General features: G+C 41.3%; 1 protein-coding gene across 16 annotated transcripts in view; it reads right to left on the reverse strand.

The window, feature by feature from the left end:
- Positions 1 to 4,815: 4,815 nt before the first annotated feature.
- Positions 4,816 to 14,416, reverse strand: part of PLEKHG4B (pleckstrin homology and RhoGEF domain containing G4B) — a 199,072-nt gene continuing 189,471 nt past the window's right edge. For 14 of the 16 annotated variants that reach the window (XR_010598477.1, XR_010598476.1, XM_042842053.2 and 11 more), the window contains 2 exons: positions 12,793 to 12,852; positions 4,816 to 5,653 (listed from right to left, as the gene is read on the reverse strand). Coding sequence is in view for 14 of the 16 variants with exons in the window: in XM_042842053.2 (XP_042697987.2) it covers positions 12,811 to 12,852 (42 nt within the window). In the remaining 2 variants the exon portion in view is untranslated. The remainder of the gene's footprint in view (positions 5,654 to 12,792; positions 12,853 to 14,416) is intronic. The other 2 variants (XM_065584051.1, XM_042842050.2) reach the window with 1 other exon arrangement.

The raw sequence follows: 14,416 nt of genomic DNA on the forward strand, positions 1-14,416 counted from the left end.
AGGTCTTTATTTATTGGCAGCTGAATTTTTTTTTGTTTTCTGTTTTTTGGGGGGGTTTTTTGGTCAGCCTTCTGAGCAAATAGCCCGCCTCTTGTGATAAAATTCTCAAATCGGCCCGCAGGTAGATCTAATTGAGTATCACTGGTCTAGAGAATACTACAGTTTAAAGTACACTGGCATGCTGCTGCACTGAGGTGAGCATCCGACCTCTCCTCTGATCTACTTGACTGTAGTAGCGGTCTTACATATTTTTGATAAGTGGATATGAATCCAACAAGCTTTAGCAGCAGCCCTGGCTATAGTGGAAAGGGCTTTGAGACTCTCTTGAAAAGGCACAATTAAGAGGTGCAATCTCTCTCTCTCTCTCTCTGACTTTGACAAATGCAATCTTTCCCTGCTTATCTCCATTCAGAATGCAAAGATCATTTTCCTATCCTGTTGCTTTGACCATGTCACCCTCTCTTTGAATCCCTCCACTGGCTCCCTCTGCACTATCATATCTGTACTGTCAAATACGCTGATTGCCTTCACTTTCAAGGCATTCTCATTCGCTATCGAGCTGTTGATACTCACCTCTGATTGGCCCATGATGCCAGCCTTCACTGCCCACTTGTTAAATTTTCAAACACACACCTTCATGCTCTCTCCCATGCTGCACTTCACTTCCCATAAACATCCACAAAACTACCTCACCCTCCTCCTCTGAAGCCTTCCCCAAATCCGTCCTTGCTGTGTTGCCCACAAAAAAATTGGCAATGGTGATGCTGCAGAGATCACTACCTATCATACTGACCAACACTGTCTCATTGTTTCCTTGTACTCTCTTATCCCTCTGGATTCATCTGTTGTCTCTTGTCTTATACTTAGATTGTAAGCTCTGTGGGGCAAGGACCATCTTTTTTGTTCTGTTTGTACAGTGCCTAGCACAATGTGGTCCTGGACCATGACTAAGGTTAGGGTAGTACAAATACTAAATAAATAACAAGGGATGATCTATTGCACAATCTTTTTCAATAGTTATTGGCTAGATAGCAGATCCTCATTGACTTTTCCTTGTAGATGATGAAAATATATGGACATTTTAAAAATACAATTTCTCAGTATTAAAACTAAGCTCAACATTTGGTTTGTAGAAGACAACCTCTCCTTGATGAAGCCAGCATTCTGAAAAAATCGTTGGCAAAAATCCAGTGTGAGGGCAAAGCATTTTATTTTTAGAGATTAGAATCTTGTGGATAACCTGTAAAGACTTGGAGCTAGCTCCCTCATCTGGCAAAGGGTGATATCTACTAAAAAGTCTTCTTTACAGGAAAAGAAAGCCTGGGGAAATCCACTCAGACTCCAAGTTTATTCACCTAGATTCCAGAGATCTCAAGGACAGCCACAAATTCATGAAACGTTGTGATGGCAACCAGATGGCGCATTAGGTGAGACGTTTTGAATCCTGATTTAGACAACAAGGAAGTGACTTGAGAACAGTCAACAATTAATAGGACATGTGCTTTGCTCATGGGCCAGATCCTAAAGTCTTTACTCAAACTATCACTTGAAGTGAATGGGTGTTTTGCTTGAGTAAGGACTAAGTACAAACCAAACAAGAACCTTAGGGTTTGACCCATATATCTTAGTACATGGGCTGATAGAAGTCATGATAGGGTAAAGTGGAATAGCATGTGTCCCTTCAAAAGTAAGGAGCAAGGGAGAATCTAGATGTTGCAGGGCCAGCTCACTGCTAGGGTGTCTCCTCCTGGCAGCTCTGGGGCATAGCTCCTTCCAGGTCCGATGCCCCCTTCCATCGCTCATATGTGCATCCTGCTGCCTCGCTCTTACTCTGCAACTCAGCATGCTCTCCCTTCATGGCTTGGCCCTCCAGCCAGGTTACTATGTTTTCCCCTTCCAGGGGTGTTATCAAAGTGTCTCCATCCAAACTGTCTCCAGCCGTCTTCCAATTCACTGCCCAGACTGTGCCACTTCTCCAGTGGCTACCAGGGGAAACAGGGCCCAACCTGTACTTCAGGTTCTGGCACAGGGAACCTCTAATCAGCAGCCAAGGTCCACAACATCCCACCTTGCTACCATTTTCCTGAACCTTTTTCTACTCTATACCTCTATCAGGCTTTCGCTCCACCACCATTCTGGGTAAACCCTTCCTTCATGGCCTGGAGCCCTGGGCTTTTTAACTCTTCCCCGGGTTTCCTTCCCTTGCTAACGGTCAGAGAGTGGCCACAGGATTCTTCACTGCAGTCCCCTTCTGCTGCCAGCTTCCTGGTGTATTGTAGCCCCGCCTGTTCTTTCTCAGCTGGGCGCCATCATCAATCTGGGGCTACTTAGCCCCCTAATTCAGTTCTGAGGTGGCCTAGCCAGTTAACTGGCCCCTGCTCAACCTCATTAACCCCTTCTAAGCTAGTAAGGAGTGAACACCCATCACTGTAGGGAATAAGGAAGATTGGGTTAGATATTTAGTCCACAAGGTTAGGACAATAAGACGGAGGGAAATGTCCTGTAAATTACATTTGGTTTCTTAACTGAACGTTTATAAAGTATCAGATGTACAGTGTGACACTGCATCCCATATTCATCATAGTGATATGATTATAGCATAATTATGATGCATTTTGTACAAGATGGGTCATGTGAGGTGTCATTGGAAAAGTTATGATTTGCCAAATATGATTATCCTATTTTTGTACATGTATCATTTTTGTTATCAGAGGTTACGAAGATTGACTATGTATCTGTATTTCAAATATACTTACTGTGGGTAACACCCACAACTAGCCTTTCAAGTACAACACTGAAGAAGCTAGACAGTGCTAATGGCTCATCAACAAAGACAATGGACCATGGAAGAGCTTAGCCTCCCTGAGCAAGTTTCAGCCAGACTACGCATAAAGGCTGCTATGACTCAGCAAGGCATACAAGAACATGTGACCAGACCACATGACACTGAACTCCATTTTGGTACCTATATTTTTCCACAAACTGGACTGGGAACTTATCTTTGAACAAAGGGTTCCCCTCATATGGAAAAGCTCTATAAGGTGAGGAGTGACATCATCTTTTAACCTCACTCCCCCTACTCCTAAAGAACAAAGACTAAACTGGGGGAAGTGCTGGTCCCAGGCTAAAGGGATTTCTAGCCTCTTTATGGAAACTTGATGGACTGCTTGTATCATCAGTCAGGGTGAGAAATTGCTAAATCAAATCCTAACTACTATATTAGGCCTAGTTTATGTTTTTTGGTTTATTTGCTAGGTAATCTGCTTTTGTCTCTTTGCTATCACTTATAATCACTTAAAATCTACCTTTTGTAGTGAATAAACTTGTTTTATGTTTTATCTTAACCAATGTGTCTTTAAGTGAAGTGTCTGGGAAAATCTCATCTTGGCTTACACAAGTTTGTTGTGCATAATTTCCCCACATCGAGGGGAAAGCGACCTATATTAATGAGCTTGCATTGTACCTATGCAGTGCAAAATCATATAATACTGGGTTTATACTCCAGCAAGGGTGCAAGGCTGGGGAGCTGGGAAACTGGCTATTGTCTTCGGTCTGTCCTTGAGTGGCTTAGCTAAAGCACTCAGGTAGCTCAGTTGGATGTGTGGTGCCACCCGCTGTTGTGTTGAGTGATAACAGGGCCTGGAGAGGCAGTGTGAGCGGGACCAGCCCAGCTGAATGGTAAGGGGGCAAAGCGGTTCCCATAGCTCCCAGACTGCACCCCGGGGGTGACAACCCATCACATACAAGTTCATAAAATTCCCATCTATTAAAGTTAGTCCTCCAAGACCAATTCATTTTATCCCAATGCTCGATATCTTATTGTTCCATAACAAATGTCATGATGCAACATCCTGGTATCTTGGGGAATTTTTCATATCCTGCAGGCCTGCGTTCAGAATGCAGAACAGCCCCATCAAATTATCAAAGTGTGGATGGCTGATAACATTAGATATAGAGGAGTCATTTGGAGCTCCGAGGTTTTTCTGGATCAGTTCACTGCTCTCTATAACAACAAGCCCTACTGGAAGGTGCTGCTTATTTTGTCCTGTGACACAAAAATAGTGATGTGACAATAGAAACACCCTCCCCCCATACATACACCTTAATTAAGGGTAAGCTTGGCAGTTGCCTACAAAGGAGAGTGAGGGGAATGAAACTTTAGTGTCCTGTACTAGTTACCCACATTGCAGGTCACAGCATAGGTAAGCACCATAAGAGTGCTACACCCCTTCCTGTGCAGGCAGGGGTGAAGGATGAATATAGACTTTGACTTTATCGCCCAATGCGCCAGCCAGCATAGCTGAACTGACAGGAGGGAGAAATAAAGAGCTGGCACAGATTATTCCCCCCCAATGCAAAGGGAGAAGCAGGGACTGAACTGTGACTTTCCAAGGGACAGCACAGCTAGATGCTGCCTTTGCTCAGGACAGATTACATTGTTACAATGTAGCCCTAAATTGGGGATTCTTGTATCTTTGTCTATTTATCTTTTATTATCTATCTAGGGTCTTATGCCAAGAGGAGAAGGCGAGTGCCTTCCAGATACCACCACTGTAAATGGTCAGTCGACTACTTTCTTCCCTATTTCCCCTCTGTCACTAATTTATTTATTCATCACACCCCTGCCTCACAAAGGGTGTGAGTCAGTCCTATGAATGCCCTATAGTTATAATGCCTCTTGGAAACCCATCAGAATCACAATTTTATCATAAAACAGAAGATTAAAAACCTGATAGATACTGCTCAAAGTTTCATGATTTTACAGCACACTCAAATACTTGGTTGGAAAAAAAAAAAGATCACATACAATAAAAATAAATGTAACGGTAGAAATTGTTTTGTTTATTTTTTTAAAAAAAATTATTAAACAAGGGCAGTGTTTGAAGTAACAAAAGTCAAACTGTTTTCAACAATCCATGAACAATAATATGTTTTCATATTTGATATTTGAAAATGATTACAAATAATTATTTCTATTTTTAATCTCTAGAAAATGCCATATTCTAACAGAAGTCCATGTTTGGAGGATTAAACCTATGATTGCAGGAACTCATGTTGCCTTTGTGGTATGCTGGAGAAGACACTAATAAGTAGATAAAAATGGATCTGCTGTAATGGGCAGCAATAAAATAATATTTACAGAAGTTCCAAGCAGTTTGTATATTTTTCCTTTTGTACAGATATTAGTTCATTTATTAAGGATTTCTACATTTACAGGATTGCACAAAATATAGTAACATCTACAACATCATCACCTGCTATATACAAGATTCAGGTTAAGACAGAAAATAACATTCTAATTTGCCACACACATGTACAAAGCCAAGTTCTACCCTTGCAGGCCTTCAATGCCACTCCCTGGAATCAGTGGACCTGCATGCTTATTTGAGAGAAGAATTTGGTTCATATTTTGGAAGTGCAGATTAAGAACTCTGCAACAAAACTGCCTTTAACATGACAAAGAAAAAATAAGATGTCTCTTCTCTGGTCATTTAAAAAAATGTTTAGATTTTGATTTTGCTGATGATGAAATATCCAGTAAGAGAGTCCATGAAGTGTGTCACAAGTTTTTCATCACAAAGTGAATTTGGGATGATCTGCAACAGCAGGGTCAGCATGGCTGAAAATGTCTTCATAGTAATTTGACTCATAGCTGTCAAAACAATCAACAGGTTACAGTAAGTTTTACTATCTTTAGTTAAAATCAGGACACCACAACTAGCATAGTGAAGCATTCAAACTATTTAGACATTAGCACTTCGGTTATTATGTTGAACTACGGTGATAAAAATAAAATTCAGTTTAATTGCTTGAGATTGAAAGTTTTTCAATTAATACAAAAATGGATCAGTCAATGCAATCTATGTGTATGAAAAATATTCCTTAAGTCCATTTTAATAGATTTCAAAGAACAGTTAACCTAACTGTAAATGGTTATTAAAATGATCCGTTTTAAAATTAAGGCTTTTCAGCAGTGCTCAGCATTGGCCTAACTCTGTTCCATCAAAGCCTATGGTCTGACTTCAGTGGGAGCAGTCAGGCCAGCACACAGAGCTTTAGAAAATGTGACACTACGTGTATAATGAATCTTTAACTGGTATCAGAAATTCTTACGTACGAAAGCTATATAGAAAGAAATACCCAATTTCAGTTTTATAATCTACTACAGAATGTAAACTCTATTGACTTCAATGGAGTTACTCCCGACTGAGATCAAAGTGTATGTGAGAGAGGAATCTGACTCTTTAATTCATGAATTACACACAAATGCTGCCATTTTAATTGTGTCATTTCAACATCCATTGGTTTATTTGTGTAAATATGGAGTCTTACAAAGTCAGTTGTGCTGTGCAAAAGTATAAACCTTTACTTATTAGCTGGTTAGATTTGTAAGGGGGAAGGGAGAGGGAATTGGGGGGAGGGATAGCTCAGTGGTTTGAGCATTGGCCTGCTAAACCCAGGGTTGTGAGTTCAATTCTTGAGGAGGCCATTTAGGGATTTGGGGATAGCTCCTGCTTTGAGCAGGGGGTTGGACTAGATGACCTTCTGAGGTCCCTTCCAACCCTGATATTCTATGAATTGTGGGTTTTATGATAAAAGCATGAAATTTGCCACAGTGTTAGGACATGACCTAATAACGATTTTCAGATATGGGGCTATCGCCAGCTCATGCAAGTTGGCTGTAGCAGCCATTTAAAAAACATTGTCATAATCAGCAAATAAGGTTTTACAATTGGACATACAAGGGGTGTATTCTTGGTTTTGCTTCAACAAGACCTTAAAATTGGTGTAAGGACACATTTTGTACTAATTTTGATGGTCAGTGTGGTCTTGGAAGAATTTAATCACATTTCTCTTTTTTCTTTCAGATACTACTTTGGTTGTGTGAAAGCTGCTTTGTGTTTGGGTAATATTAACTATACACAGTAGTGAAAGATACAGATTACTATTGGCTGTTACTGGTGCTTCAAACCTGTCAAAAAGATACAAGCTAGTTTGAGAGCCAGGTCCGTCAACGGAGACATTCCATTCCTCTACTGACTGAGGCAAGCGTGCACTTTGTCAGGAAGAAACAACTATAGAGTTGATTAATCCAGTAGAATCAAAAAGAGAGCATGTTGGATCTGGCCATCAAACTCTAGCAGAAAATATCAGATGTTTCCATAAGATGAATGCACGTCCCATATCCACAGACAGATGATTAGATAATGGTGATGGTACTGAGAAAACTTTGAACAAGGCACAAATCCTGCTCTATCAAGTTTAAAAAAAATCTGAAAAAGCTGTGGATCACCCTGATGAACTGCAGAGGAAATACACATGTTTAGGTGACCAAAACAAAGGACCTCCAGAAAAAGAAGGGTGCTTTATTTGTGAAATGAACATACCATCAGAAGACCTCCATGAAGCTTCTACTCTCAGCATTGATAGTTGAGTCCACAACTGTGCACTTTAGCTGCAAGACCAGTGCTTGCTTGCAAACCTAAGTGCAGGGAACTTAGTGGCCCAAGGGACAAAGTATCATGCAAGACGTTTGGTGTCTCTCTACAACAAAGTAAGGGGGAAGAAATCTGAGCAAAGCAACACAGAGAAGGTATCACATGGGACTGCCTCTTCTGAACTGATAACATAGATTGAAGAGACAAGACTGAATGAAGACATGGGTGCAGGGTTTAAACTAGCTGTCCTCACGATGCTCTATACAGCTAGACTAGAACAACTGCCTGCGCGCATTCACAACACAGTGAAATAAAATCCCATATCCTTTCACACATTCCAGCTCTCCAAGCACACAAAGAAGGATGTGATGTGCTCCTTGCCTTCAACCTGGGCATTAAACTTGTCCTCTGAAGTGCACGTGAGGAAAACTGATGAAGCAGCATTTCACCTATCCCAAACAGAAAAAAATATTCAAAGGGACCTGTTTTAAACAAAAACACAGTCTACTTGCATCATTTGACCCAGGATGCCAGGCAAAATCTCTGCTGGAGTCACTACTGGCACGGATGTCCATGATATTGTGTGGTTCAAACATTAAAACTCAGAACAAGTTTCCATTTATCCAGCTACCTTTATTTTGGCACAGCTGTTGCAGTACAACAATAATATCCATTTCCGTGAAGGAACAGAAAGTTTGTACCACAACAAAGCTCGAGAAATGCCTTTTCCAGTCTACACTAGTTTGATACTTCATGCACGGACATGAAAAAATGAGCTAGTAGATACTTCCTTTAAACTTGGATAGTCCACTATCTCCTATGACAGAGTGTTGGCCTCTCTACCAGCATGGCAAACAACGCGTGCCAATACTCCAAGGACAAGAATGTAGTCTGTCCGCTCAAGCTCCGTGGTAGTCTGTTCACTGTTGCAGCCATAGACAACATAGACCACAATCCTAGCTCCACCACAGCAACAGACTCCTCCCAGAGAACTGGGACATCACATTTTCAGCATCCTCAAGTGGAGGTAGTTGTCCACAGAATTCCGGCCCTGGACTGTGAGACTGCAGCATCAGTGAAGAAGTCTATATCATCATTTCCTGAGTCTTATAGAATTGTCCCTCCAACGAATTTGGAGAAAACCAATGCTGCCATCCCCGATGCAAATATTGAAATGAAAACAGACTGCCAACTGATTACACAAGCCCTGCAAGAAGAATGCAGGTGGCTTGAACAAGTAAGGCAAGCAGCAAGTCTGGATACCTTCAATGGAGATCAAGCCATTTTCTGGGCAGCTTACCATCCCAGACTTTGCCCCAGCCATCACTGCGCTTCTTCCCCTCTTTCCAGATGACTCCAAGTCTGTGCAATGATTCGTCAGGCCATGGATGTGATAAGGAATGCTGTGCTCCGCCTAAATCCATGTGCCAGTGATCACTGTGGATCAACTCCTTTTCAGCATAATCTAACTGATAGAGTTGACCTGGCCTGCTGGGAATGGAGAGGACAAATTTGTGGTTATGTTGAGTGGTCTTCATCTGGAAATGGCAAGTCTAAAGCTGATTGAGATTGGCTAGATGGATGGACAGAAGCCCTTGTTCAGGCCAAAGTGGCTTCCCCAGGAACAGCTGACTCCTTCCTGAAAGTGTCTCGTGCTAGGCGGCCCACCAGTGGTCAGTACATCTTGCTCTATAATGCATACACACAGTATACCCAAGGTCTCAGGGAAGATGAGGCCACATGGGGTAATATAAATGGTGTGGCAAGTGGAAACTAGAAAACCCAACATTCCACTTTTGACATACCACACTTAATCTGGAGCTTCTTGTCTTGACCTATGTGCTGTCAATCTGTCAAACCTTGCGTTATACACTGAATGCCTTGGAAAGCTGTCACTCTGGTTCTTTGCATTAGATCATAGTAATTATGCTCAATAGGTGTCTGTTCATCCACAGGATAAGGTAAGCCTTCACACAGTGTATCCAGACACAGCTACAGAGTTCCTAAACAGGAAATCCACAGTTTGCAAGACCCAGCATGTTTTCTCTGTAATTGCGCTTGACCAAGCTCATGAGCAAAATAATGCCATTATCAAAGGGCATAGTGGAGTTGTTGGTCAAACACAAAGTCCAGAGGCCCTTCGGCGGTGGATGATAGCGGGACCAGAGGTAGCCAGGGTGATAGGAGAATTTGAAGCCACAGCAGAGAAAGGAACCACCTGAAAAGGGTCTAACACAAAGCACCATGAGCAGATGATAGTGCCCAGGCTTCGTTTACACAACATGTCAAGGCACTTGTTGAGGTCATAGAAGACATGAGCAACCTCTTCTCAGAGGAGAGTGTAGACTTAATTAAACTGGACACTGAAGACATTGCAGCAGCAGTTTATCTCATTTAAAACAGAGAGATTGCAAGACAAAACCAAGTCATTAACAGAGCCTATCAAGCAAAATAAACTCCCCTTGTTCAGCAAACCTCCTGCAAGGGAGATCTCCAGGACCAAATTGCAGCTCTTCTTCTTGAAAAATGGTGGGGAATGCAATGTTTCAATATACTGAAGACTGAAAGACTTCCTTGTTTCTTAATTCATTTTAGGCTGCATGTTTATGTAAGCTGCCTTTTCAATCTTTTTGAGACACAGAAATATCCTGTTAAGCATAGACCGATCTGAAATATCGTTATTAGCAAAGAGAAATGTAACTTTCTGTTCATGAACAGAAACTTGTAAACTTATTGTTATATTTCTATGTAATTAATATTTCTGTAAATACTCCTTGATGACACACTACAAAGCATGTTAATTCTAAGTATTTTTGTATAATCTCGAGCCATCACATTTCATTGCTTTAGTTTTTAGGACACCTAGGACAATAGGAATATAAAAATACAAAATAAAATACAAAAAACCACAGTGGGTGGTTTAATACTATAAACAGTCAGTATCCGAAAAACATTAGAAAAAATGCATTCAGAATTTAAAATGGCTGCCACGGCCAGCATGGGATGAGTTGGCGATGGCCCCATATTTGAAAATCTTTATAGGTCATGCCCTAAGACTCTGGGAAATGTCATGCTTTTATCATAAAACCCACATTCTTTCACAAATCTGATCAGCTGTATGAGAAATAAAAAGAGTAAAATAAAGGACTAATTCATTAGACAAAGAAAAAAATCCCTCTCCCTAAAAACTCACTATTGGGTAGTTGCTGGGGTTTAACCAATCTGTACAGAAAACAGGGTAGAGAGTATGTGGAAAACTGGCCTAAAACTTACCTTTGCACATCTCTGTTGTGATGACTGTGTGCAGAGGCAGTTCTCTTTGTGTTCTTGTTCCTTATCTAACACATTAGTAGGGTATGTATCTTGGGGCATATTGTACCAATTTTTAGGCAAAGATTCCCCTTTGACTTCACTGAGAATTCATTTTAAGATTCCCTATTGACTTCAATGAGAGTTCATTTTAAGAACTGATGGTGCAATAAATCTTTGGTTTCTGACAACATGCGGTCTCTTCCATTCTTAAATTGTATTTGGGAATTTTATAAATGTTATTTGTAAAGTTGGTCAAAATTTTTCTCAAAAAAAGATTTTTTTTGTGAAAAATGGCCTATTTTAGGAAACTAAACTTTTTTGTGAGAACTTACTGGCATTACCAAAGTTTTTTGCTTTTTGAAAAAATATTCCCTGGCATTTTTAATCCATATATTATTTGCAATGTTATTGAAATGTTTATCAAAATCATTTTAGAAATCATTATTGAAATGACTAGCTTACTGAAAACTCTGTTTCCAGTAAGAAAATGCGATTCTCAGGAACTGAAAAATTTAGCTTACTTTAATAAAAATTGATAATATTTTGATTAAAAACTCATGAAAAACACCATGGAAAATGGTTCCATTTCAAACTCTGTGAAACAGAAACAATTTGAAATTTCAGGGTTTTTTGTTTTGTTTTCTGTTTTGCTTTTGTGAATGTGTTTTTCCTCTTTTCTTCCCAGTTATTTCGTCGTTATTTATTGACTTTACATTACTTTAATATGAAATGAATAATACAGGGCATTTCTCTAGCTACACAAGGGAGACTGAGTGTTTTCCCTCCAAACACTCCCATATTTTTGTACAAATACAAACTGTATATATGGTAGCCTGACCTATAGCAGCAGAGCCTGGAACAGTCTGCCTCTGGCATCCCTGGCCACACAAACAGGTTAGTCAATTCTAGTGCTGTAACTCCCCCCAAAGGCCAGGCAGTCCTTGTGTGTGTATTTGCGAGCCAGGAGGTAGCAGGGGATGACAGAGGGTCTGTCTACACTACAATTAAACACCTCTGGCTGACCTGTGCCAGCTGATTCAGGGTCCCAGGGCTCAGGCTAAGTCTGTTGAATTGAGGTGTAGACGTTTGGACTCAGGCTGGACCCTGGACTCTAGGACCCTGCGAGGTGGGAGGGTCCCAGAGCTTGGGCTGTAGCCCAAGCCCTAAAGTCTACACCACAATTAAACAGCCCCTTAGGCCAAGCCTTGGGAGCCTGAGTCAGCTGGCACAGGCCAGCCCCGGATGTTTAATTGCAGTGTAGACATACCCTGAAGGGCTGCAGATGGGCTTGGGAATCAGGAGTTGTTTAGCAGGAGAGGCCGGGAGTTTATCTGCATGGACTTTCCTACCTCTGGCTGCTACCTACCATGACAGGCTAACCTCCTAGAGACAAGCTCAGCCTGCTGTGTGCAGCCAGCACCTTCAGCCTACCAGGCTTTGAATCCAGGCATTCCGTGCTGAATTCTGTCTTTACTATTCAGTAAGCGCATGCTAGAAATGCATCATCTCCATCAGCACCATACCTCTTTGTTGGCATAAACACCATTGTTTAAAATTAAACAGTTAAGAAGACATGTATATGTACATATATAATAGACACATACCAAACGGATAAGCAAAAATAGACAGTGCTGCTCTATGTCAGGCATTATGCAAATAGTAGAATGTAGACCCCATTATGTCATTTCATACCATTGTTATAGCAGCATGTGTACAACCTACAAAGCAAATTTCTGTGGGCCAGAGATGCAGATACGAGAAAGGGCAAACATTCAGTGAAGGAAGAGAGTGAATTACAGGGAGAAAGTATAGTACTTTTATACCAGAGCACTCTCTAGAGAAGATTGTTAATAAGAGGTGACATAAATAGGATTCAATAACTTTTCTAATATTGTTAGAACATGCAGATCAGTTTTAAGACATTCTCTCGTGCCCCAATTTAATTGGTTATTATCTTATAATTAACGTGGCAGCCTGGAGTCTTTTTTATTAGCTTGATCATTTTAGTATAAGGATTGAGCTGAGAAAACCAGTTACTTACTGAATTAATGCCTGTCAGTCAAACCATTGTTGAGAGGCCTAATACATGAGAGGTTTTGTTCTGACGGAAAAGGGAGGGAAATCTAATTAAAACCAACATTACAGTTTGCTAGGAATAACCTGGATCATACTAACATAACAACGGGATCATCAGAACATTTTCTTCACAATGGCACATCATATAACATTCTCCTAGTTCTAGGGATAGTTCAAAAATATGTCCTTAAACATTTCTAAACACTACCTCTGCTTAATCATAAGAAACTGAAGATGAAAATATTGGATATCATCAATATGTTTTGCTTCGTAGAATAAAAATATAATATGCACCATCATCTTTATTAATCATCTTCCTGATTTTATGCAGCAGGAAATCGTTCATAATAATGTCCCCAAAACACATTTAGTACATTTTTACATTTTGGTTTATAAGAAAATGATATCTTAAAGTTATTTGTTGATATGCCCCTTAAATTGCTCTTGAAATCCATAGAGCTCTGTGTGGCTCAAAAGCTTATCTCTCTCACCAAAAGAAGTTGGTTCAGTAAAAAAATATTACCTCACCCACCATTAGGGTTGCCAACTTGGTAATGGACACTCCAGCAGGAGTGCCGGAACCTTCCCTGCCCTGCCTCTTCCCCCTGAGGCCCCAGCCCTGCCCCACTTCTTCCCCCCCAAAGCCCTGCCCCGCCCCGTCTCTTCCCCATAGGCCCTGTTCCATCTTTTCCTCCAAGACTCTACCCACTCCACTCCTTTTCCCTCCTCCTCCCCCATCACTTGTTGCTTTTCCCTTTGCACCCCCTGCCCGGGTCAGGAGGGAATCACCTGTGGAGCTGCAGCCGCCCAACACCTGGCTAAGTAGGGCTAGCACGGGTGATGACCCAGCACCTCCCCATCTCCTCCGCCCGCAGTGACCAGACACTGTCAGGCGCCCTTTTTGACTGGACTTTCCAGTCAAAAACTGGGCACCTGGCCACCCTACCCACCATGTCTCTCTAACGTCCTGGGACTGAGATGGCTACACCTACACTGCATATTTGAAATCCATAGGCCTAATCTGTCACTCTTAATCCTCAAACCAATGGGAATTTTCTCTCTCTGATAAACTCAGGATCAGGATCCAGCTATTTTCAGAGTAGTTACTTTTCTATGTAGTCTCTAAACAGGCATCCAAATTACTTTTTTATGCAAACCATAAAATCCACAGTTCTCCTCTATGATGGTTTTATCTGTTGCACATCCCTATCAGAGCCCATTTCCTCAGTTGTATGCCTCTGCACCTTGAGGTCTTTAAACCACGATTTGAGGACTTCAATAACTCAGACATAGGTTAGGGGGTTGATACAGGAGTGGGTGGGTGAGATTCTGTGGCCTGTGTTGTGCAAGAGGTCAGACTAGACGATCATAATGGTCCCTTCTGATCTTAAAGTCTATGAGTCTATAAAAGTTTGTGCTGCAGCCACCATCACGGTGGCTAAAGAGAATGGGTGTCCTCAGAACCAGTCTATGCTTCTCCTTAGAGAGCCAAAAGGCTTGCTATGAGTGACACAAAGCTTTTCCTTCCAGCACCTGGAGTGAGCAAGCGGTGCCTGCAGTGCTCTCAGCCTGGGGAGCAAGGGAACCAA

The sequence above is a fragment of the Chrysemys picta genome, chromosome 2 (assembly GCF_011386835.1).
Source record: "Chrysemys picta bellii isolate R12L10 chromosome 2, ASM1138683v2, whole genome shotgun sequence".
NCBI lineage: Eukaryota > Metazoa > Chordata > Testudines > Emydidae > Chrysemys > Chrysemys picta.